Consider the following 22,883-nt stretch of genomic DNA (forward strand, 5'->3'; position numbering starts at 1 on the left):
AACCTTGGGGCTCTTAGTTCATATGTGTGCTTGTTCCAGTGAGAGTGGGAGCACATCCAGACAGGACTCTGAGCCATCATTTGAAACCCCATCAGAGGGTCTCCTACAAATAGATGGGACAGCAAGGCTTTTCCTAGAGTTGAACAGCACCTGAGCAAACCTGTATGCTGGAGGCTCATTGCAGGTAGGGCTGCTCAGAGGCTGTGCTGCAGCCCAGAGGATGACTGTGGTCTTGTGCTGGTGACTGTGAGCTGCCCCACAGCTCCCATGAACCTGTTTTGTCCACCTGTGGCCAGGTATGAGCCTGGCCAGCCCTTTGGGCACAAGGGTGCTGTGCCCAGCCTGCAGCAGCAGCCTGCTCCAATGTTAAATTTCCCCATGGCACGCCAGATGGGACCGTGCAGGAGTGGAGACCTACCTTTCTCTTTCTTGGGAGCCATATCCTTGCCGAGCATCGGCATCTGTGGGACCTCCTTCCTGTACTGGGGCAGATGGGGGTACTCCTTCCTGTAGGGCATGCGGGGTACCTCCTTGCCCAGGTGCTGCATTGGGATGCCTTCTTTGCCCAGCGGCATGTGAGGTACTTGTTGTCCAAGGGGTTGGTACTGGGGCACCTGAGGTGGCAGCTGCTTGATCCCATAGTAGGCACCACCTTGAGCAGACCTCACCAGCTCTAGGTAAACAGTGACAGCCACTACCAGCAGCTGCATGGGGAAGAGCAGCATGACCATCACCTGTGAAAAGCACCACAAAACACACAGATGGAAGATGTTTTTACATGTTGTGCATTCCTCATTAGGGCAAGCTGTTCTATTTTCTGCAGCAAACTGGACCTAAATCTCTGCAAAGTGGCCCTGGTTTGTGTGCTGCCCTGGAGGATATCCTGCAGCAGGTCTGTATCTGATTTATTGGAGGGTCTACTCAAGCACTGCTATTACAGCAAATGCCCTTCTATGTATTTAGTTTTATGCCACCCCAGAGGAGCCCTCTGTGATTACTCCACACAGGGGCCTGCTCCCAGTTTGCTGCCTTCTCATCTGAGCTTTGGGGAACTCTGCTGCAAGCTCTGGCACATGGGAAGAGCAGGCAGGGGATGTGGGGATCTCCTAAAAGGGTTCTGCCCAAGAAGGTGTATTGTCGGTTCCCCTTCTTCTTTCCACAGCAATGAAAGCTCTGTTTCTGAGCTTAAATCTGTGCTTGGGATTGTACCCTCTGGCTGCAGTGTCCAAGGGCTGTCTGTTTCTACCACAGCTCCTTGCCAGCTCTCCTCTTAGCTGGGCTGGGATCCTCTTGGCCTCCTCCCAGAAGGAATGGGCCTGCTTAGGCTGCCACCACTCCAGGTAGGATCAGCCAACCCAAGCCTTCCAGAGGAAGGCTTGGGTTGGCTGATCCTACCTGGAGTGGTGGCAGCCTAAGCAGGCCCATTCCTAAGCAGGCCCTATTTTCTGAAGGTCTTCCCCACTGTGGATCCTTGCCCATTGCAAGGCAGCCCATCCCAGCACCTCACCAGTCCTGCTAACACAACAGAATGGGGTTGGGCTTTCTTTCTTTTACTTCTTTATCAAAATGTTAGCTTGGGACTTCTTGTCCCACCTGTTGTTGGCTTTTCTTTTTGCAGTTAAGGGCACTACCATCAGCTGAACAGCAAATTAGGAACCAGGAACTCCCTCAAGTAATGTAAATTAGGGGACAGCACATGGTAAAAAGAGACTCTGTGTGTTGGAGTATTTTGGCCCACAGCCAAATCTGGCAAGCAAGTCTTAACCTTTCAAAATACACATGGCAGTTGCCAAACCTGATGGCTGTTGCCACTGTTCCTTTTTTCTACCCTGCAAAAATGCCTTGCACCCAACCTGGGTGCATTTCCAGGTCATTTCTGCTCCAGAGCTTTGCCAAATTACTTGTCAGGACTTGCTCCCAGCAGCTGCTGTGTTCTGGTGTGATGAGGGTAGCCTGAAGAGGCAGCAAGAGCTTTGTGTCACCTGCTTATTTTTCTGTCCTTCCCCAGCAGCCTGGCTCGACATAGAGGACAAAAAAGTACCTCAGTCTACGGCAAAGGGGCTCAGCACTGTGCCCTCATGTCTGGGAAGGATCATTTATGGGGAGAAACTTTCCCCTGTGTGCCCTCTAGGTTTTATGTTTTACTCCTGTTTGACGATTTCCATTCACTTGGTGTTAGCAAAGCACCTGGGGAAACCTTTGCTGCCCTTTTAAAACATTTTCCCTTCATTTTGCTCTATAAGATTTTATCTCTAAATAGAAATTGGTGTATAATCATTACTGAAGGTGTAAGTGGAGGCTAGATCAAAATGGTGTAGTTGAAATAAGCAGGTTATTTTCAGCAATGATCACCTACAGACATATGAACTACAGAAAAGATGGAAATATGTGTTAACAGCAAACCAAACCTTTTAAGGAAATGAAATACTACGAATAAACACTAGATGGAGCATATGTTGCACAGCTGAGTTTCTACAGTCACTTTCCCTCCCAGGAATTCTTGGACTAACTAGCTGCCATGTGGCAAAGAAAACCAGAGCCAAGATGTACAGGAGTTTGTAAGGGTAGCCAAAGCCCAAGCACAGTTGCTCATCCTTGTTCAGCAAAGCATTTCAGCAAATGCTTCTCCTCCAGTGAGTTTAATGTGGCTTTTAGCCCACAGCTGGCTGTGCTGCTGTGAGCTAAAGGATTAGGGCCTTGGGATGTGGTATTTCTGTTTAAAGCTCAATGGTGAGCTTTGGAGTGGGAGGGCAGCCTGTGCATGATCAATTATTGTGGCTTGGCTGGGGTGGGGTGACTGAACTAACTCACTCCAGCTTCATCTGGGCACATGGACCCTAAGCAACCTTTTGGGGTTTTTTTTGGGGGGTGGGGGGAAATGGGGGAGGCAGGAATATATCCCCCTTGTTTTTCTTGGCCTTCCTGCTCCTTTCTGTACAGGAGTAAATTGCAACACCTTTGCCTCTCTGTAGCTGAATAGGGTAATGCCTACCTAAGTCTGCAGGGAAAATCTCAGTTACTGGAAAATTTGCACTATTCTCTGCCTCTCTCTCAAAGGAAAAACATTACCTGTATGAAGGGAGAAATTCAGTGAAACCTTTTAAAAAATTATAAGACACTGGATGATATAGGACAGGTTTTGAAACCTGTTAGTTTGAAGGGCAAAGTGGATTTTGAAGAATGAGGTTATTAATTTAGCATCTTGGCTACTTTGTTGTTCTGGTGGCCAGTTTGGGGGGGGGGGGGGTTAAAAAAGATAACTTCAGTGGAATAAGTAGAAGGGGAAATAGGTAAAATTCCTTTGGATGAGATTTTCTCCTTGTTATTATAACAAAACATGGACTCTGTGTGCAAGTGGGAGGCATTTGAAATAACTGAAAAAACTTTCCTACAGGAGACACCAGCCTGCCTGCTGCTCAGGTGAATTTGGGCTGCTGAATGCCCTGCCAAGCATCACGCAATGCACCTGCACTGCAACAGGCATGACCACAAGGTACACGAGATGGTTTTGTGTATACACATGGAAATTTTGAGGGAGATTAGGCAAGACTTGTAGAGATAGGAAGGCTCCAGGGAAGGAGATGATCTCACCACATCTGTGTTTCCTGTATTGTTTTCTGACTCATCCATAACTCAACCAGTGTGGCCTGGAAATGACAGATTGCTTCTCATCTATTGATTTTGGCTTGGGCTGGTGCCTGTGACTAGCTGAGATGGAAGGTGGGAGTTTATTTACTGAACAACCTTGGGCTAGATGTGATTTGGCTGGCATCTTTGTGGGAGGAGGTCAGAGTCTCCCCTGTGGCCTCGTGAGCTGTCTGGGGCTTGGGGTCTGCCGCAGGTACTGGAGACACAGCCTGTGTTTGGTACTGTCTGTCCAGCTCGTCTCCCCTTGCTCACAAAGGAAGGAGGGATCAGAAAAAAAATTAGTCTTGATGAGAGATGTGGTAGAGTCATATGTGCTGCCGCTGGATTATTGCTGTCAGATACCATCACTACAGGGAAAGCCTGCTCAGAAGCATGAGAGATGCTGGGGATAGTCCTTCAGAGTTTCTGCTCATTGCCTCTCATTCTGCTCAGCTTCTCTAAAAAGTTATTTATGCACTGAGAGAAGTTGAAGGTGTGTTTTTTCTGCCTTGCAGTTTGTTTCTGAGTGCCTGGGTGCACAGCTCTAGTTTGAAGACCTCACTAGGAAACCCATTTAATGGGTTTCCTAGTGAAACCCATTCACTATGGGCATCTTTAAATGCCTAAAAGCTACTGAAAATCTTGCTCTTGGTTTTCAAAAGAAGCCTATAGATCCTAAGTGTTGGAAAGGTCCTCCAGAGCTTCTGAACAGCAAAAGGAGATGTTTTCCTGGCAGTGACAGAAATCAAGGAGAGTGAGTAGGAGAAAAACCTGTTTTGAAGATGCAGCCAAAGTGTAAGACTTCCCACTCCCTTCACCCAAATCCCAGCAATTTAGGGATCACCCTCAAATGCATTCATGTAATGCAATCTGACATGCTTTCCAAGGTGACTGTTGGTGGAGCAGTAATTTCACTTTGGATTGGGATTTTCCAGGGTTTTTGTCAGAAAGCAATAGGAATGTGTCTGTGTATTTGTGGCAGGTTATAAGTGCATGAGTACTCCTTTAGAGAAGCCAAGGGCTTGGAGAAAGTAAAGTTTTACTGTGACATTGGATGTTGGAAGGAAGATGGAGGAGAGGAGCCACTGAGCTTTCCCACAATGTGACATGTCATTTTGCACCAGACGTTCAGATTAAGCCACAACAAACATTTTGCTTTACCTAGGGTGAGACAAGACACTTGAGGTGAAGGAACATTATCCTAAACCACAGTATTCAGTTGCTTGTGTGTGTATGTGGTTGGTTCTGTGGGTGAGAGAGAATCCTTGAAAAAACACATTTTTACAGGCAAAGCTTGAGCGAAAACATTTCTCAATAATCTCTTTGGTAGAGCTGTTCTCCTGAGAAAACTATAAAGGACCTTTCTCTGGCTATTTGAGTTTGTCAGCAGAAATAGGAGACAAAACAAAATGCACCAGCAGTCATAATTCTTAAATTGGTGTGAAGAAATAATGGCTGTTTTAGCATAATTATGTAAAGAATGTATGGAAAGAGTGATGCCCATCCACTTGGGACTTGAAATCATAGGTGGTCTTGCAAAGAGTGGAAACTAGACCTTGATTTATTGGTTCTTACAGGAAAGTCATCACTCTGCAACCAAGGTTGGGTTGTCTGAGAACTTCTAAGATACTCACCCAGGGACTACCCCCATGGGCTTAATTTACCAGCTCTTGCTTTTGAATTGCTGTATTTCCCAAACAGGCATAAGGCATGAGTGGATCTCAGTGACCTGAAATCTTTTCCCTGTGGTCCCTTCTATAGGGGCTGCCTGAAGCTGCAGAGACTAGTTCCCCACTGCACTGGGGGGATGGCCTTGCTAGTGCTCTGGTTTCCACAAGGAAAATGAGTGCTGCAAAATAAAAATCCTAGTGACTCTGGAGATTTTATTCACAGAAGAGTGCTACTAAAAACAATTGATGATAAAAAACTACATTCTCCAGCATGTTTTTGTTGAGATCAGAAGTGGTTAGGGTGACTTCTGGAGTGACCTTGACAACAGATCCTATTACCAAGTATCTACAATAATGTATCCAATCCCACAGGAGCATTATACACCTTACTAAAGTGTCTGTCATACAGAGACATCCAAGAGCAGTATAATGCAATGGAAATGGCAAACAGAGTGTGGAGGTGCATAAGGAACAGCCCCGCTGCATTGCAGAGAGCTGATGGGTGAGGTGTACAGCTGCTCTCTGGGGGGTTTCCATTGGCAGGCCCCTCCCAGTTCATACATAGAGGTACATGGGCTTATAAATTGGGGAGGGAGGTCTTGGCATTTGTAAACCAGTTCTGTTAGCTAGCTACCTTTTTAGGAAGAATTCTTATCACAAAATTAGAAGAGCAGCTATAGAGGCTTTAGTTCCTGTAGCAAATTAAGCTATTTCTATCCAGTGAATAGCTATTGTGACTTGAAGGGTGGGGCATTTTTAGATACAAGAATCAAGCAAATGTTGCTTGTTGTTCTCAGCACTGGTGCTGCAAAGTGTAACCGATTTGAGCAGTGAATTTCCCAGCTCATTGTTGTCCACAGTTTTCAAAGACACTATTTCAAAACTTCATCACAGCTTAAATTCATCTCTGGATCATTTCTGGATTTCATTAAATTTATCTCTGGATCATTTGAAGACTAACCTGTCAGTCAGCAGTACTTTCTGAAGAGATCTGAGGGTACCCTGTACTGTACAGAGACTGAATTTGAGTGGAAACTTGTGTTTTCAGGTACAGGAAAAAACAAAACCTTCTGCATGCCAAATAATTTTGTATGTGCTCAAGCACCATTTAATGCACACATTTCCACACTTCTGTCATTCTGTGCCAAATGAGTCTTTATATCATTTGGACAGATGTTTTCCAGTTTGCCAGCAAACTAATTAAACACCAGTGTTGGGGGTTTCTTTTTTTGAAAATTCAGTCATATTCCACATAAAAGCAGGGAGTGAAGGAACCAAATATATCTTGAGATGGATTTCCTCTGAAAGCTAACCTGTTTTGTAACCCAAAATAACACTAGCTTCACTGATTTAATCTTATTTTCACCATTGAAGAGCAGGAGGACAGTACAGGGGAGCATAGCCCCTGGGCAAAGACTCAGCCATGCTACTTGCATGAGACAGTTGATCTATACCCCAGAAGGTTTGGGGTCCTGCACCATTTTGCTTGTAACAGTGCCTAAAGCTTCACTGAAGGCAATACCTGTTTCTTCAGTAGGTGAAGAATTTACCTTGCTAAAGTGTCTATAAGGGCTTGTGCATTCAGTAGGGAGAACAGTAGGATTTAAAAAAGTAGGATTTAAAATCTTGCCTTTTTGCTTCTTGAGAAACTCTCCCACAGAGATCAGGTTTATTTTTTTTCCCCTCCCTCCTTTTCACTGTCTCCTTCAAGGAAACAAAGTAGTCTCAAGTGTCTGTGTTCAGTTTAGATTACCAAGAAATAGCTATTGTTCAGTATGTTAAAAATAAATTAAATCATATTTTGCTCAAGGTCTAACAACTGTGTCTGATTATCATGTGGCATTTACTAAATCTAAGGCAGTCATAACAAGTATTGTCATAATAAACATTTTAAAACGCATGCATGCATAAACCTGCTGCTAATGGGGAATATTCAACACGTGGCAGATGCTTGTTTCTATTTTTTTTTTAATTGAAAAAGGTGCTAGAACTTCTTTCTTAGAGAAGTGTGATAACATCTAAATAAATGGCTTCATCTTAAAAACCAATCGTCATCCATAAGCTATCTTTGGCCTCACTGGTAATGATATGATCTTTTCTTGTAATGCCTGGGGAGGTCTCTGTTTATCCATTTATAAATGCATTTCCAAAAACAAAGCACTCGCCTCTGCTCCAGTTTGTCTGCAAACACATTCATGTGTGTGCTCACTCTGGATGATCACCTAGCCTTCTGTATGAAAATGGCAACCCTTGGGCTTCCCCAGTTTCTTACTTCCAAACAGAGTGTATCTGCATGTGGGCCTGTATCTGTTGCTTGTGTGCAGGTTTTTATGTGTGCCTATGCCAGTGGAAGCAGCTACAATGAGACATTTTTAGTCCATGCAGACATAATTATCTTGCCTCTAGTCTCCTCCTCATGCCCAGTGGGATCTAAGCCTACCTATGTGGGCTCAGGTAGGCATCTCCTCATCTCTCTGCAAATCTGGGCATGATAAGTTTCACATCATCACAACCCTAACTCCCATGCACAGGCCTCTGCTGGCTCAGCACAAACATGAAGCTCACAATTTACGATGATATTAAGATGCTTGGCACTGGTGATTGATTTTCAGGCGGGTTCATCTCTGTGTGTTTTTGAGGGTCTGGCCCAGATGCTGTTTGCTGGAAAATGCCTGAAAGCTACTTCGAGTCAGATGGCAGGGAGCCGTGACAAGGATCAGTAAGTTGGGCACCACGGGCCAGGGGACCACAGTCCCCAGGGATGCAGCTCTCTTTCCTGGTGGCATGTACTCATTTGCACGAATTGGTGCCTGACCTCGGGCTGGGGAGGAAGGTCCAAAGTGGGGGAATGTTTGCAGAAAAGCATGCGACTTTAATTATGGGATTAGAATTAATTATAGGTAGGATTTAGCAAATACCTGCCTTTGAATATGTTTTCCTGTTCTCTGCCATACAGCATGCACTCAAATCCTCTGCCTAATGCTCTCTTCTGGGCAATTTGCCTGAAGTCTTGGTGGCAGGCAGATTTGATGGAGACACTTAAATGACTGCCACTCAGTCCCCATTCAGTGATCAGCAGTGATCGGCGCACAAAGCTAGACCCAGTAATGTGGAACGCACAAACTGATCAAAGTGCAGAGCCACCTCCCTGCTTATCGGCATGGAATCATGCTGCTGGCACAGAGCCTCAGCCTGGCCACCACCGTGTCCAAGCACAGCTGTTTGTTCGATGTGGGAACTGCGCTTGAGGGCTCCTTCTCTGCAGGGCTGGTCCTACTGAACGCTGCAGAAGGAGCTTCTCGCAGGCCACAGCCACTGATGCCATCCAAGGAATTCTCCTTATCAGATACAATGGGTTTGTCATGCACAACACACTGGAAAGGAGGCTGGTTCTCATGGAAGTGCTTGTATAGTCAACCAACCGTTTCCTAAGGGTGTTGATGATTTGGGTTTTGTTTTGGTGAGAACGCTTCACATCTACTGCCAGTCCACTAACCCCAAAATAATGCAAAGACAAAAAACTGGTGATGCATTTCAGACTGGTGTGTGATCAGTAGACAAACTGGTGATGCACTTCAGAAGTGTGTGATCAGTAGGCCAAACCTTGAGGTGCTGATAATAAACTATGGTGATTACTGGTTCCATCTCAGTGTGAATAGGGAACTGCAGGCTTGCTTTGGAAACCTCCCTTCTCAGCTGTCACTCATCATTCTTGGCCTTGCTCTGTCTGGGGATAGGTTGTCCTGGCTCCCTGCAGTAGAAGTCTCCCAAATTTTCATGATACAATTGTTTGTGTGTTATTATGGTACAATAGTTTGCAGAGTGCATCACAACGTTTTACTGTTTTAATCTAAAGTGGTGCCTCTAGCAGTGCTGCTATGAATTATACTCACTGGTAGAAGTGTAAAGAGTTTCCATTTCACTACCTCTTGGGTTAGCCAGCTACAGCTTTGAGAACAAGCCACAGGCTAGCAATTGGCTCTAAATGACAAGTGTGCATGAATAATGCACACAGTTCACTGTTAAACTTGTTAGTCAGTGGAATGCTCCAACTCATCAGATGTGTGGGAGTAGTCAGAAGTGAGGGAAGAAGACTGCCTCTTTCTGCGACAATTAACAAACTCAGGTATATCCTGAATCTTTGGCCAAATATGCATAAGTGCCAGTATGCTATTCTGAAGGATATCTACCAGTTTTACTGGTTAGAGAACTCTTAGTTCCTCTTTTGATTAATTGAATTACTGTACTAAAAGCAGAAAAATATTTTGTCAGCTTTGTGAAGGTGCACTGAGTCTTAAATCTGTCTATATATATTTTATTCTAATATGGTATGGTTTAGGATTTTATGTCTTGTGTCTGAAGGATTGCTTGGAGAAGGAGCATTCTATGAATTAGTAGATCTCAACACTTTTAGGAAAACTTAGATGTGCATGCAGAAATTCCCTTCATTGACACCTGCAAGACACAAAGAGGTGCTGAAGTATGTCTTTTTCTTAAACACTTCCCAAAAGATGGCAGTAGAAAGAAAAATCCTGATTATGGAAGTGTTCTTGGTGATGACAGGGACTAATTATTGCAAGTGTTGCAGGGAAGATAATCTGTCTGTCTTAAGTGTTATGTAAAGCGGTACAGCGGTCTGCAATTGTAATACTTGTGTAGGCTGGACTTCTCAGCCTGAGGTATACTTGGTGCTAAACCTAAGGACACAAGGGAAAAGTGGCCAGAAGCTGCTCTTGGGCTTCTCTTGATCCCGAGGCTGTAGCAAGTACTGTTTCAGTTGCTAGTGCCACTTGAGGTCTGACCTGCCCTGCATGGCCTGTAAGCCACTCATGAGACCCTGTGTGGTGTGACATCCTGCCATGCCATGGGCACTGTCACCATGTCTTCATTTTGGGGGTGCAAAGGCTGCTCTGTCATAGGCGGACAGAACACAGCCACAGTTTTGGAAAGGCAGATGTCTGTCTCCGCTAATACCTGGTCTGGCCACTGGTCTGCTGTGGGACAGTTTGGGGCTCCTGGCAGCTCTAGGGTGCCTGGAGGAGGCAGGAGGGATGGCTCTTTGGAAAGGGGTAAGTTTTAGCCTGTTTATTATCAGGATGAAGCAGGACCCTCTCTAAGGTGTAGAACTTTCTAGCTCTTTTTAGCACTGTATGCATACCGATTAAATTTAAATGCTTTACAGTGATCCACTACAGGGAGCACTTAACCCCTATCAAGGAATCAAGACCATTAAATCTCATTAAGAAAGAGAGCCTGATTCTGGGTGCACAGGTTTTTTTGTTGTAGTCTTTTGGTTATAAATAAATTTTATTTCCTGTGCCCCTTTGTAGTGATCGTACTCCAGCCTTTGCAATCCGAGCAGTGGTTACTTTAACAGTCCAGTGAGTTCTTGCTCTACAAAGCAAGAAATCTGTGTGGGACTCCTGAAATACTTGGTCTGATCTTAATTTGAAATAATTTATTGTTCTCTGTGACTCCTGTTGCAATCCTGTGGCCTTATACATTGCCTTCTTGCCAGAAATTTTGCTTGATTGCCTCTGTCTGAAACTGGCACAGCATTTCTGTTCATTTTCTCACTTTGATGGTGTACGAAATGTATTTTCTTGGCTCTTTCCCTCATGCTTTTTCATGACCCTTTTTTTTAATAAAAGAAAGAGGCTTTGGAGGCTTTATTTTGGAGACAAATTGTTACCATTTTACAATATTTCCATTCACTGTGCTTTGATGAGCCTGTCGAGAAAAAGAGCAGCTCCTCTCTCCCTTATTTTTATTTGCTGTGCTCTAACTCTGCCACTTCCCAGAAATCCAAAGTCCCAGTCCAAGGGAGATATGAAAACAGTAACAAATGTCTGTAAAATATTTTTCTTGAAAAAACTTCCTCTCAGACAATTTTTTTTGGAAGGTTATTTTCAATTAAAAAATTCCTGCCCTTTACATGCTTTTCCTACCTTTGCTCCAACAGTGGAAGAGTCTTGCCTTAGAAGGTTAAACATACTAGACTACTTCAGCAAGAGTGAAATCAGGAGCATGCTTTAAAATTATCTGGAAGTAATTATTTTCCTATTTTATTGTCAAATATTGCAGGTATCATCATATTTGTTAGGATGTGCTAATCATGACCTGACACTCCACTCACAAAATTCAAGCAGGGCTTAGCTCACAAACATATTTCCTAAATGGATAAATTATTTTACTTTTATGCTACTTTTATTGATAAAGACTAAGATGACAATAACTACAACTGAACACTCACTTGGTTAAAATGATTTCAAAACCGGACTTGTAATTTTCATGAAAGACCCTCTGTGCTCTGAGTCACACCTGTGGGCAGACATGAAGGTAGAAGTTGCTAGATGGTGGCAGTACATCTACCAATGTAGGTGCCTTCATCATCTGGCACTTGCATAAAAAACACAGCTGAAAATCACTGAAAACTCCTCTACGCTACCGTCATGGCTGAACTGCACACACACATCCCTGTGTCATGCAGGAACAGATCTGTTTCTAAAGACCTTCTGTCTTTTCCTCTTGTGTAGCAGGTAAGAAACAGATATTACTCAAGTCTGCTTCAGCACAAAAGCACACATCAGTGTACTGGCAGAGAGAAAAAGCTTGAAGTCACTGTTATTTATTAGCGTTACATTTACAGGCCTACACAGGTATCATCCACTTCCCACTTTGCGAGTGCAGAAATAAGGGTAGCAGGACACAACCAAAAAAATTTTCAGCCTGAGTTGTGAAATACTCCCTGAAGGTTTGATTCAGTGAACACTTACAGCAAGAGTTTGCTATGCCTCTCAAAAGCACAGAAAAGAAAACAAAACTTCTGAAGCGCACACACACACACACACACACACACACACACACAAACACCCTCCCCATTCCACTCACACACACTTATCCTGGATCCATGAAAATATACAGTCATTTGAACTCCAAAAATGCCAGGGGATGGAATTAATTTCCTATATGCAATCCAATGTGCTATGGTTTAAAGGACTTGAAATTACCACATCTGTCACCTTGGAACAACCCAAATGAGGCCAAATGAAAGCAAAGCAAGCCCTGAGGAGCAAATACTATCAGTCACTCAACTTAAGTCTCTCAACTCTATTCAAGGAGAACAATCTGAAATGTTCAGTGCAGCCATTTGGACCCATGATGACTGAGACTAGCAAATGCACAGTCTGGAAAGCTGGTCAATGCTCAGCTCTGGGAACTAGTAGTTATAAAATATCTGCACTGGGAGGCAGCACGTGCATTTCATCTGTGCTGCAGCCAGGATGAAGGGATAGACTGACACACTTGGAGCTACCAAGCAGCTCAACTGGGTCAAGGGTGAACACCAGCCTCTCTTCAGCTTTCTGCAGCACTACAAGGTAGAGCTGGGGCTGGAAGCACAGGAGAATGTAAGATTGATGGAGGAAATTAAAGCACTTCAATCCGCAACTGAAATCCAAGCCCCTTATCAGGGCCTGAGAAGCTGATGCCTGAGCTGTTAGACCACTGAAATCCTCCTCAAAGGCACCTTGGTCCCAGTGCACTCCGTTTACCTGTGGACACTTCCCAGGTTTTCAGACAAAGTCTCTCATTGGTTTCCCTCCTCCCTATGGTTTCTTGGGTCTGCTGTGACTTGTGCCAAATCTTACCCACTTCTTGGGAGCTGATGTCTGTAGGCATGCCCAGGAGGGAGGGAATGCAAACCTCAGAAGTGCCTTTTGCTAAAGGGAGAATTAGACCAATGTTCCTCAGCCCAAGTAAGTCTGTGCTTGAGCTGCTGATGGTTGCTTGGAGTTTGGAAGAAAAATTTGGCACTTGCATTCTAAAGAGGATTGTGAGCTATGAGCTGAGAATGGAGGGACTTGTGCCAGTGTACTTCATTCACCAGAAGGCACTTAAAACCCAGGAGAGAGCTAGGACTTAGGATGAACTGCAGTCTTCAGCCTTCACTATTTGGCTGGCTTAGGCAACTCCCCAAACAGTGGCTTTTGTGAATCCTCCTCCAAGGCACTTAACCCCACTTACACACATGCATAGAGTGCCAGCATCTAATTCAGGCATGTGAACTCCATTATGGAGCCAGATGCAAACATCCCCTCATGGATTAGGATCTGAAAGGTTCTATATCTGTACTGTCAATCAGCTAAGGCCTTCGTTCCCTGCCCCATCCTCTTTTTTTTTGTTTAAAATCTAGACTTTTTAAAAGCGGTTAAATATTTGTAAAAATTATTCTTGTATCTGTGTAATGGCATAGTTAAGGCATGTGCTAGATATTCCCAGGATGATGCAGTTAGATCAACAATGACTAATTCCACAAAAGCAATGCATTTAAATTATGCCATATCCTTCCTTCTAAACTTTGTCCACCAGATTCTCATTGCTGAACATCAGAACCAAAGGTTTATGGCTACCTACAGGCTGTGGTTCAATCAAATTAAAAAATAAATCCACTAGGCTGGTATTTCTCTAGCAAGCAAAATGGAGTTGTGTTTCATACCAGCAAGATGGCTATCAGCAATGCTTAAAAATATTTTCATTTGTGTGTTTTGTTTGACTCTGAGATGGGGCACCTACATTAATTCCAAGTTAATTTTGCATTTAGTCAAGAAACATGCTCAGATTTTCAAATGTTAACAGAAATCATGTGTTCTTGACAGAAGTACTTCTGTTCTGCTTTGTGGTAACTATGCTAATGAAAGAGATATTCTGGAGTATATAATTATAGCCCACAGGATTGGAGTGGGAGGGTTTTTTCTTTGGTTTGAACAGTATTGCCTGAAAATTGTCACAAATTTCTCAATAAATTAAATAGTAAGGCTGATTAGATCCTGCAGAAATGAGCTCCTTAGAGGACTTATTATTAGTTTATTAATAGTTTATTAATGTATTATTAATGTAAATTAACAGTTTATTAATAAAGTCACCCAAAGGCTAGTGTTTCCAAAGGTGTGTTTGCAGCTTTGTGAGACACTTGGACAAGTGCCAGCACTGGATATGGGGTACAATTTGGGCTGTGTTTAGAGCAGGAGCACTCTGCTGCTGAAACAACACTAAATGACAAGGTACTTGTAGCTGAAAAGCAGCCAAACCAGCAGCCCTGAGCAAGTGCTGGGAGAGTGCTGGGACAGCCCAAGCACACACACCTGAGCATATGCACACAAATGAAAGAATCAGTGAAAATTCAAATTAAAAAATCAAAACCCCAAGTCAGCTTTGCTGGTATTTCTGCATCTTTATGAGTAGCTTGTGCTGACATAACTATTTCACACTGAGGGGAACCCAGAGCACAGCAGCTTCATGGCAGGCAAAGGAAGAAACATCTGGAGGAGAGCTGGGTCTGGAATGGAGGGGAATGTGTGAAGAAATTACCTGAGATACCAGAGATTTAACAGCTCTCTGCTTGGAACTGGGAGGTAATCCAATTTCTTCCATCATCACTGATTTAAGCTTTAATAATAAATCAGCAGTGATTGTACTGGACAAAAATCAGAAAGATTTTATAATCTCTGGGAGTATATGGCATCCATGTTTGGATGCCATGTTTGGATATCTTTAATTAGATACTGTCCTCAGTACAGGTTTTTGAAAATAACATGCAGAGAGGGGAAGTAAGGCAAACTTTCAAGGAGTTTTCATCTCTTAAGAAACAGAGGGCAGAAAACTGCTGCCACATGACAATGTTTTTGCCTTTAAATGGATTCATTTTGAATAGTATCTATAGAAATAAATTGTCACCCTCCTTTTCAACCTAAAAGGCAGTACCAGTAATCAAAATCACTAAGAAATTGCAAAAACCCCTCAATTTAGTATATTTAATTTTTTTTTTAATTTTTGGGGTTTTTGCCTATTCAGCTTCTAGAGTGGATTATCTCCTAATATGTGTACAAATCTCATAAATCATCCTTGAGAACTGCTGCTAAATTCTACTCCTGCTTCTTGTCTTCCTGAATTCCTTCTTACTTCTCTCTCTTCTCTCTATGACTAATAGCTATATCTTGTTCTATCCTTTTGTTTTATCCTTTCTTGTGCTTAGTATTTATTCCCCAAATCAGTCTCTTAATAGTGGTCTATTGAAAATTATTTACTTTTTTGGGGTACTGTAATAAAGATTACATGCCGTTATGTCTTTGGCTTGAAATTAAGTCCTCATCTTGATTAAACGTGACACCTGAAATGAAGCTGTGTTCAGAGGACTAAGCAATGACAAGTTATCCAGAGGAAGGGGAGAGATTTGTGTTTTCCTGCACTTGCAGTCATCAGTGTTTTGTGACCATACAACACTGCTGTGGCATTCATAGCCCAGCGATAACTGTTATGGAAGAGAAGACAAGCCTACATATTTTTCATTTATAAATGCAAAATTATTAATGCAATATTGTTGAAGAATTTCCTGGCTAGTTTTCCCTTGTCTGCCTCAGGCAAAAAATGATTGCTGAAGTTTTAATACTTTATGAAACCTCCTGACTATGAAGGTCTAGTAATTCTCCTTGGGAGGATCTGTGACACAGATAAAATGCAGAAATCTGAACAGGCATGATGGAAAACTACATGCAGTAGAGACTGTAACTTTGAGAAAGTTGTGTCCCACCAGTTTCTGTGCATTGATTATACTGGTGAATATCTATTTTGTAAAGTAAAAAGTATATTTCCTAGAGTTCAGTAATTTGGGCCACTACCTGATCTGGAATAGGTTTTTCTCAAGTAATTTCATTAATTACTTCAATGTAATAATTAGCAACATTAGAAGCTTATGAAACTCAGGAGTTGGAGTACTGGTCACTTGTACAGACAGGCAGTTTGGCATATGTAGATAACCCCATTAATTTCAATGAGAACTGTAACCTGTATAAAATTTGCTAGTTGTTAAATATTTTAAAATTAATCTCAACTTGTACATACCCAGACAGTTATCCATGCAGTAGACTGTAGCCTGTTTTCCCTAATCAAGCAAAACTACAATGAGAATTTTGCTCAATTAAGAACTGAATAATTTGGCTAACTTTTACTCAGTTCTTGGCAGTAGAAAAAAAATTAGTCTTTCCAACAGTAAGTACAAGTGCAAAATATTTTGGCAAGGAAAAAATGTCAGTTTAGATCTATGACATTACCATTTTCAGGCAGTAAAATTAGAATCACTCTGGTTTGTATTAACTTAAAAATACCCAAACCCTAGCCAGCTATTGTGCAGCTAAATAAACAGGTATCCACTACAGGCCCAGATTCTGTTTTCAGTTATAGAAGCCTTTTGACTGCAGTGGAGGTAACTCCCATTTATAAGGAGAAGAACCAATATCACTGAGTCCCAAATCTGGCATGCACCTATTTTATTTATATTGGTATTTTGCTGTAGAAATTATCAGAGTGGTTAATGTGTCTGGTTTGAAGTGGACAACAGTGATTGTTACTGAGTCCATTTTACTGCAACTCATCTTGCTAGTTATGATATCTAATGGGATGCCCTAGATGAACAGCTTCACTAGCCTAGCCCCTCTGAGCTAAAAGGAAATTTTCCAAAGATGGAAGAGTTGGAACATAAGTGGGAGTCTTGCTTGCATTTAGTTATTTTCTTTTAAGGAAATGTTTTTCTTATCATTCTTTTCATCTATTCAAAACTATCCCAAAGTCTTGGAAATTGGGCTGGAAATGTAATGAGAACAGACATTATTTCATATATCAGATTTTTTTTTTCAACTGGTGACAAAGATCCCATTTAATTAAATGAAAGCAGATTTTGGATGTCTCTGTTGGTGTACAGGCCTACAGGCAGTAGGAGAATGAGGAAAGAACCTGTAATATAAACCTTTCACATTAAAAATACATACTTATGTTCAGACTTGACTATTGTTTTACAAGGAACTCCCAAGAAAACATACATGTGGATCCCATTGCCTGCAGAAGTTTTCTTTAAACACTCATGAAATCAACATATCATACTCCAAAGATTTCTTGGTTTAGCTGGAAGTAGGGCTGTAAATGTTCTACTCATATCCTTCACCATGGGTTAGCTGATGCCACCAGCAAACCCACTTCCTACCTGTGGAAAAGGCTACACCTCATTGGCCTGCTTGGGAAATCTGCAGGCCAAGGGTCAGTGCTGCAATCAGATCTATAAATCTGCTACATTATCTGTGTGCTGAAGCTTCTCTTCCCATTCTGATGAAAAATTCCACCAGTTACATGTGAAGCTCATTGAATTTTATTCTCTAACAAAAGCATTATTTGGTAAATTGGGGAGGAAAAAAGTTTCAATGTAAATGGATACATATGTTTTTGGTACTAAAACCCAGTTACTTGCATCATTATTTTGCCAAATAACATGACATGGACAAGTTAGATGTTAGCCTTTTTTATAATTTCACCAAAGTGATCATGCATATTTGTGTGCTGGCTACAGAACTACATTTGATCTTTGTCCAAGCACAGAAAATTAGTGCAAAAAAAGCATGTGAGGATCCAGGACTTCCAAATATATTAAACTCATTACTAAGATGCTTTAAACTTTCTCATAGTTCAGCCTTGTTCACTCTTGGTCATGATGCCTCACTGACTGAAAATAATACCCTAAATTGAATTGTCTTGCGAAGAAATGCAACAGTGTAATTGTCATTTTAACACAGATGCTTCTCAAAAAAACCCCAATTTGAATGTTACCACATTTTAAAATACATTTGTATGATTTTGTTCAGTTGTGTGCTGCCAAAGGATGCACATTGTAAATGAGTTGAAATGTTAGTGTGCAGAAAAGCCAATGTTTTTTACTGCAGATGAAAGACAGCCTCCCACAGTTGTTATCTCTGAATGTGGGGCTGGTGCTCTGATTCAGAATGGTGAAACAGGCACATGCTGAATGTTTACCATTCTCATCCAATATTCTCTCTTCCTACTGTGCTGGAGGGGAGTGGGTTAGAAAATGATAATTGTGAAATACTCTTCCCATGTCCTAGGAGAACATGCTGCCCCAAGAAAACTAAGGAAATACTGGCTTACTCTTTTCTCCAATGAATTTACTCTAAGTGTGGCAGTAAGCTCTTTTATGCACTGCATTGTTTCCCACAGTTTCCAGTCCCTGCAGGTGACTGTTTACAGGTGTCTCTGAACCTCTGACTTCAAATAAAGCCACACAAAGACCACAAGTCTGCTTGAGGAGCAGACACACTTCTTCAGGTTCTCTTCAAGGCTGTGAGATGCAAAAGATTTGTTTTCTGAAAAGACATTTGTCAAGAAGGTCTTACTGGAAGGAAACTTTACAATAACTCTACGCTTCATGAGAGAAGAGTGAAGTTTAGGCCCTGATGTTCATCTCTGAGTAGTGTAATTTAAAAGAATCCTCCACTACATCAATGGCAGTGTCCATGTGTAAAATTGGGATATCGTGACTGAACAGAACCAGTACTTTATGTTTGTGCTAATTTATCTCCTGACAAATAGGAAGGGAGCCCTCCTTACTGCCAACTTTCCAATATGGCATACACTGAGACTGCAGAAGTCTTGGGGAGTAGGAGGTGAAGAGAATAAAGAAGCACTGACCAAAAATCACACTGACCTGCTGCAGATTAGTACATTAAAAAAGAGAAAATAGTGTAGTATGGTCTGGAATAGTTTTCTTCATGTAAGTGAAAAAAACTATTCCAGACCATGTAAGTCTTTGTCATGCCATAAAAGGCCTGGCTTGCTGAAGGAAGAGAAGACAAAGCAAGGCATGATTTGGGTAAAATGCATGGGGAGGCCATGTCTTGGACATGCACTGGCCTCCTGCCACAGGCTGTTTCCAGTGCTCTGACTGGGTGGGGAAGGAGTGCTGCAGTCCTTGTGTCTTCACCTATGCATTTTCTGACTCCTCCACCTCCACACTCTCCCAGTGCCAGCCTGGGGCTGCTGTCCCAGAGGATTAACCCTTTGCTCGAGGGGGAAGGACTCCTACCACCATCAGTGGCACCACTTTCAAGCTCAGCAGCTCAGCTTGTGACCTGCTTTTGGAGGTGACCTGTTATGACTTAAGGACTAAGTAGTGCTAATGAGCAAAAAGAGGGCTGAAATGCATGATAGAAATGAGCCTCTGAAAGCACTGGGAAGGCTGATACTTGCTCAGTTCTGTAAAGGCAATAGTGTTAGTCCTAAGGAAAGGGTACTATTTCTACAGCTATAATCCAAGACATTTTCCTCTTTAGCACTAAAGCTGCACTCTGGGATTCTTCTTGGCTTAATGCAAACACTGCACAGGGCAGTTCACGGATGATCAACTCTTATGAGCAATTGCAGCTTTGTAAACTTTGGGGTTTATTAGACTCCTTACTGCAGGCTTTAGTAGACAGAATGGGTTTGGCATTTAAAACCCATCTTGTATAATTTTTCTAACTCCAGATACAGTCACCATAACTAATTTGTGGTGATAACAAAGGAGAATTAGATGTCTTTGTAAACTTATCTGTAACCACGATAAAAATGGGGTTTTAAAAATATTTATAAAGTATATTTGTAAAATCAAGCACTCTGAATGCCAAATGGTGTAGCATCTGAGGATCAAATGTTTCTTATAGATGCTACAGCCAGGTCAAATGTCTATTGGAGCAATTTTTGATCAGGATGGAAACTGCATTGGGTTTTCATGGGCGGTCCTCGGGAGCAGACATGTCTCGGTACGAAGCTGGCCCTGCAGGTGGCGTGAGTTGTCCGATCAGCACAGACACAGGTCTAACGCTCCTCTTGTGTTTCAAAGAAGAAAAGCAAAATAATAAAAACATGCTCACATAACTGTCCTTTATATAGGTGCTGTAGGCCGTGTGGCTGAAAAACAGCTGTGTTACAACGCCTTCAGTGTTGCGATAAATGAAAGATATTTTTTTCTGGTAAAGGTAAAATCGTATTTTAAGACATGGTGTTTTCCTGTGCCTTCGAATGAGGAGAGTCTGCCTTTCTTTCAGGTACTTTGATCACCTACAGAGAGCTCATTAAAAGCACTGTATTCCCTGTGTTGGCAAGGGCAAATATTATATTAACTAAGCATTACAAAATACCTTTCCTTTTAGTCGTTTCTGCCTTCCTGTCTTTAGACCATGTTTAACTTTTTAGACTCTCTCTCATTTGTCAAAAGGCTTTGTTTTCTAGCTATCATGGAAATGTATCATGTTGGAATGTGCTTTACTCTGAGCACAGCAAAATCTGCAGATTTTTCTGCTGGTGAGTAGAAAATGGTAAGCATCAGCCCTTTGATCTGAAACATTCTAGATTTAGGGGAAAAAGAGAACAAAGTTTGAGTGTGTCTGCAGTTCCTATGCATTATAACTTCTGTTTAGGTGACAAATCCATTCCTGGCTGAGTTTAATCACAATGGGAAATGGTGTTTGTATTCCACATCTGGCCATGGTAGGAGGAGGAAACACCTACATTCAGACATCTTTTCTGCTCCATTCAGCACTACTGAATCTCAGAGAAAAATTGTCCATATCTAGGTAAAAAGTGAGAGGGGAGAAGAAATCAAAAGGAGAGGGAAGTCAAAAGAGGACTGTCTGTCAAGACTTTAAATCTTCAGCTCTTCACAACCACTGCTACTCGTGCGGGTAATGAAACTTCTGAGGCAGGTACAAAGGACATCAGGTTTTAAAACTGTAAAGAAATTCATATTTCAAGGTATAAAAATATGTGTCTCAAGAAGGATATGAAAGAATAAGTTGCACAGTGACTGGAATGGGTATTCTGCCCAAGCCTGAAGGACAAGGTGTGCAAAGTATGTGAGCATCTGAGATTGGAAATAGATCTCTCATGACATTGTCAAGTATGCCTATGGGAGGAACTGGGAAAACCCCACCAGGCATGTTCAGCACCGGTAGACACAAAGTGGGCTTGGGTGTTTGGCACTCACAGTGTGCACAACAACCTCCTCATGTATGATCATGCTGAGATATGCCACAGGTTGTGAAGTTAGGAACACAAAGAAAAAGCTTCCTTGGGAGATTAAAAGGATACACTTTGCAAAAAAATTCAGCCAACACCTGGCTCATCCTCTGTCCTATTTTTACTATTTAATCCCAATCACACTCCTAAGATATCTTTAAAAATTCTGAATCCAGGAGAGATGCACCCAAAGACAAGATTAATACAGAAGGTTGTTTTTTTTCTCATTTCCACAGCATTTCCATTTTCCACATTCATTTCCATTTATTCAGTCCTGAATACAGCAAGTAGTGATTTCACAAAAAGCAGTGGTTGTAGTCACATCTGAGGTACATAGTAATATAACTCTTCTTTAGATTTCTGAGGTTACATACCTCCAGGAAAACAATTTCCACTTGGTATATATTTAATTGAGTTTGGGAAATAAAAATGTCATTGTCGGTGTTTTCAAGGCCAGAGCTAAACCTTTCCTAAAAGAGATGTTAATAATATCCAGAAGAGGGAATGAACTCACTGCAGGCAAAAATTACAATATAATAATAAAAAGTCAGACTCCTCCAAGACTCAATTGCTTCAACTGCAGATTGTAGGAGATTTCTCATAAAAGTCTTTGATGTATTTTAGTGTGTACAATGGTTGGGAAAAAACAAACATGTCCTGTTGAGAGTTAACATATTATATAACTCTTCCTCATCATGCTAATTTTTTAGCAGAAAAACTGCAGACCACTGGGCTTACCTGAGCTGGGTAAGTCTTTTAGCTTACCAAACATCACATTAGAAGTTGGGACTGAGTATGTGTTAAAGCTTTGTTAGGATGGTGTGTCTTAAAGTAATTGCAGAATGCCAAAGACAGAACTTTACGTGTTCCTTCAGGCTAAGCAGGAAAGCCAAGTATACAGAATTGGAAGCTGTCTATCAGGGACTTTTTATTTGCTTGATATTGAGCAGACAGCAGAGACAAAATACCAAAGATGATTGAAATCCTTCTGACCTTTCACTGCAAACTGTGAACTTTGTCTGCTAAACTCAAATTTATATTTACACTGTCAGCAGTGGCTACAAGCTGTTGCCTTTTCTTTGTCTTTTCAGTTTGTCATTTATCAAGAGATAGCTTCGTGAACACTGCACAGGAGGGGGACCTGAGCACATACCAGACCTTTTGCATGTTCAAAATACTTAGTCTCCATTCTGTGGATTGCTTAAAAATGGCTGTAATGCAAGCAAGGTAGCATGAAATATGCTGTTTGCACCCAAAGCAGAAAATATTCTATACAAAGTCTTAGCTTTGCCATCAGCTGGCATAGCTCACATTCCCAAGCTGTGTTGCGAATCCTTGCTGCTGCACATCTGACTCCATTTACACCATCTTCCATTAACCCAGAACACACGGATGACTGCCGACTAAATGGTCCAAAAAACATTCAGCAAAGAACTGCATCATTTTCTTAAATTAAATATCCCTGATTTCAGCCTTGTGCTTCAACATTCATCCAACCTTGTAAATGAGGAGCTAGACTGTTGCAGAGAACAACTGCAGAGGAGATTTCAGAAGTATAAAGTAGAAATTGTGAGAGTGAGTAGAGTAAGTAGAAAACTGAGGGTGACTGAACCATCAAAAACTAAGAGTGGCTAAAAACTGAGGATGACTAAACCATCGATTGCCAGGGAAGTTGTGGAGTCTCAGAGTGGGAAA

General features: G+C 41.9%; 2 protein-coding genes across 5 annotated transcripts in view; one reads left to right on the forward strand and one right to left on the reverse strand.

Annotated features, from left to right (window-relative positions):
- DCBLD2 (discoidin, CUB and LCCL domain containing 2) overlaps positions 1 to 22,883 on the forward strand; it is a 419,219-nt gene that overhangs the window by 15,748 nt on the left and 380,588 nt on the right. The gene's annotated exons all lie outside the window — the stretch shown is intronic.
- Positions 1 to 22,883, reverse strand: part of COL8A1 (collagen type VIII alpha 1 chain) — an 86,112-nt gene that overhangs the window by 3,246 nt on the left and 59,983 nt on the right. For all 3 annotated transcript variants that reach the window (XM_077174329.1, XM_054655112.2, XM_077174331.1), the window contains one exon: positions 419 to 734. In XM_077174329.1, the coding sequence (XP_077030444.1) occupies positions 419 to 731 (313 nt within the window). In that variant the 5' untranslated portion in view covers positions 732 to 734. The remainder of the gene's footprint in view (positions 1 to 418; positions 735 to 22,883) is intronic.

This window comes from Agelaius phoeniceus, chromosome 2, assembly GCF_051311805.1.
Source record: "Agelaius phoeniceus isolate bAgePho1 chromosome 2, bAgePho1.hap1, whole genome shotgun sequence".
In the NCBI taxonomy this organism is placed as follows: Eukaryota; Metazoa; Chordata; class Aves; order Passeriformes; family Icteridae; genus Agelaius; species Agelaius phoeniceus.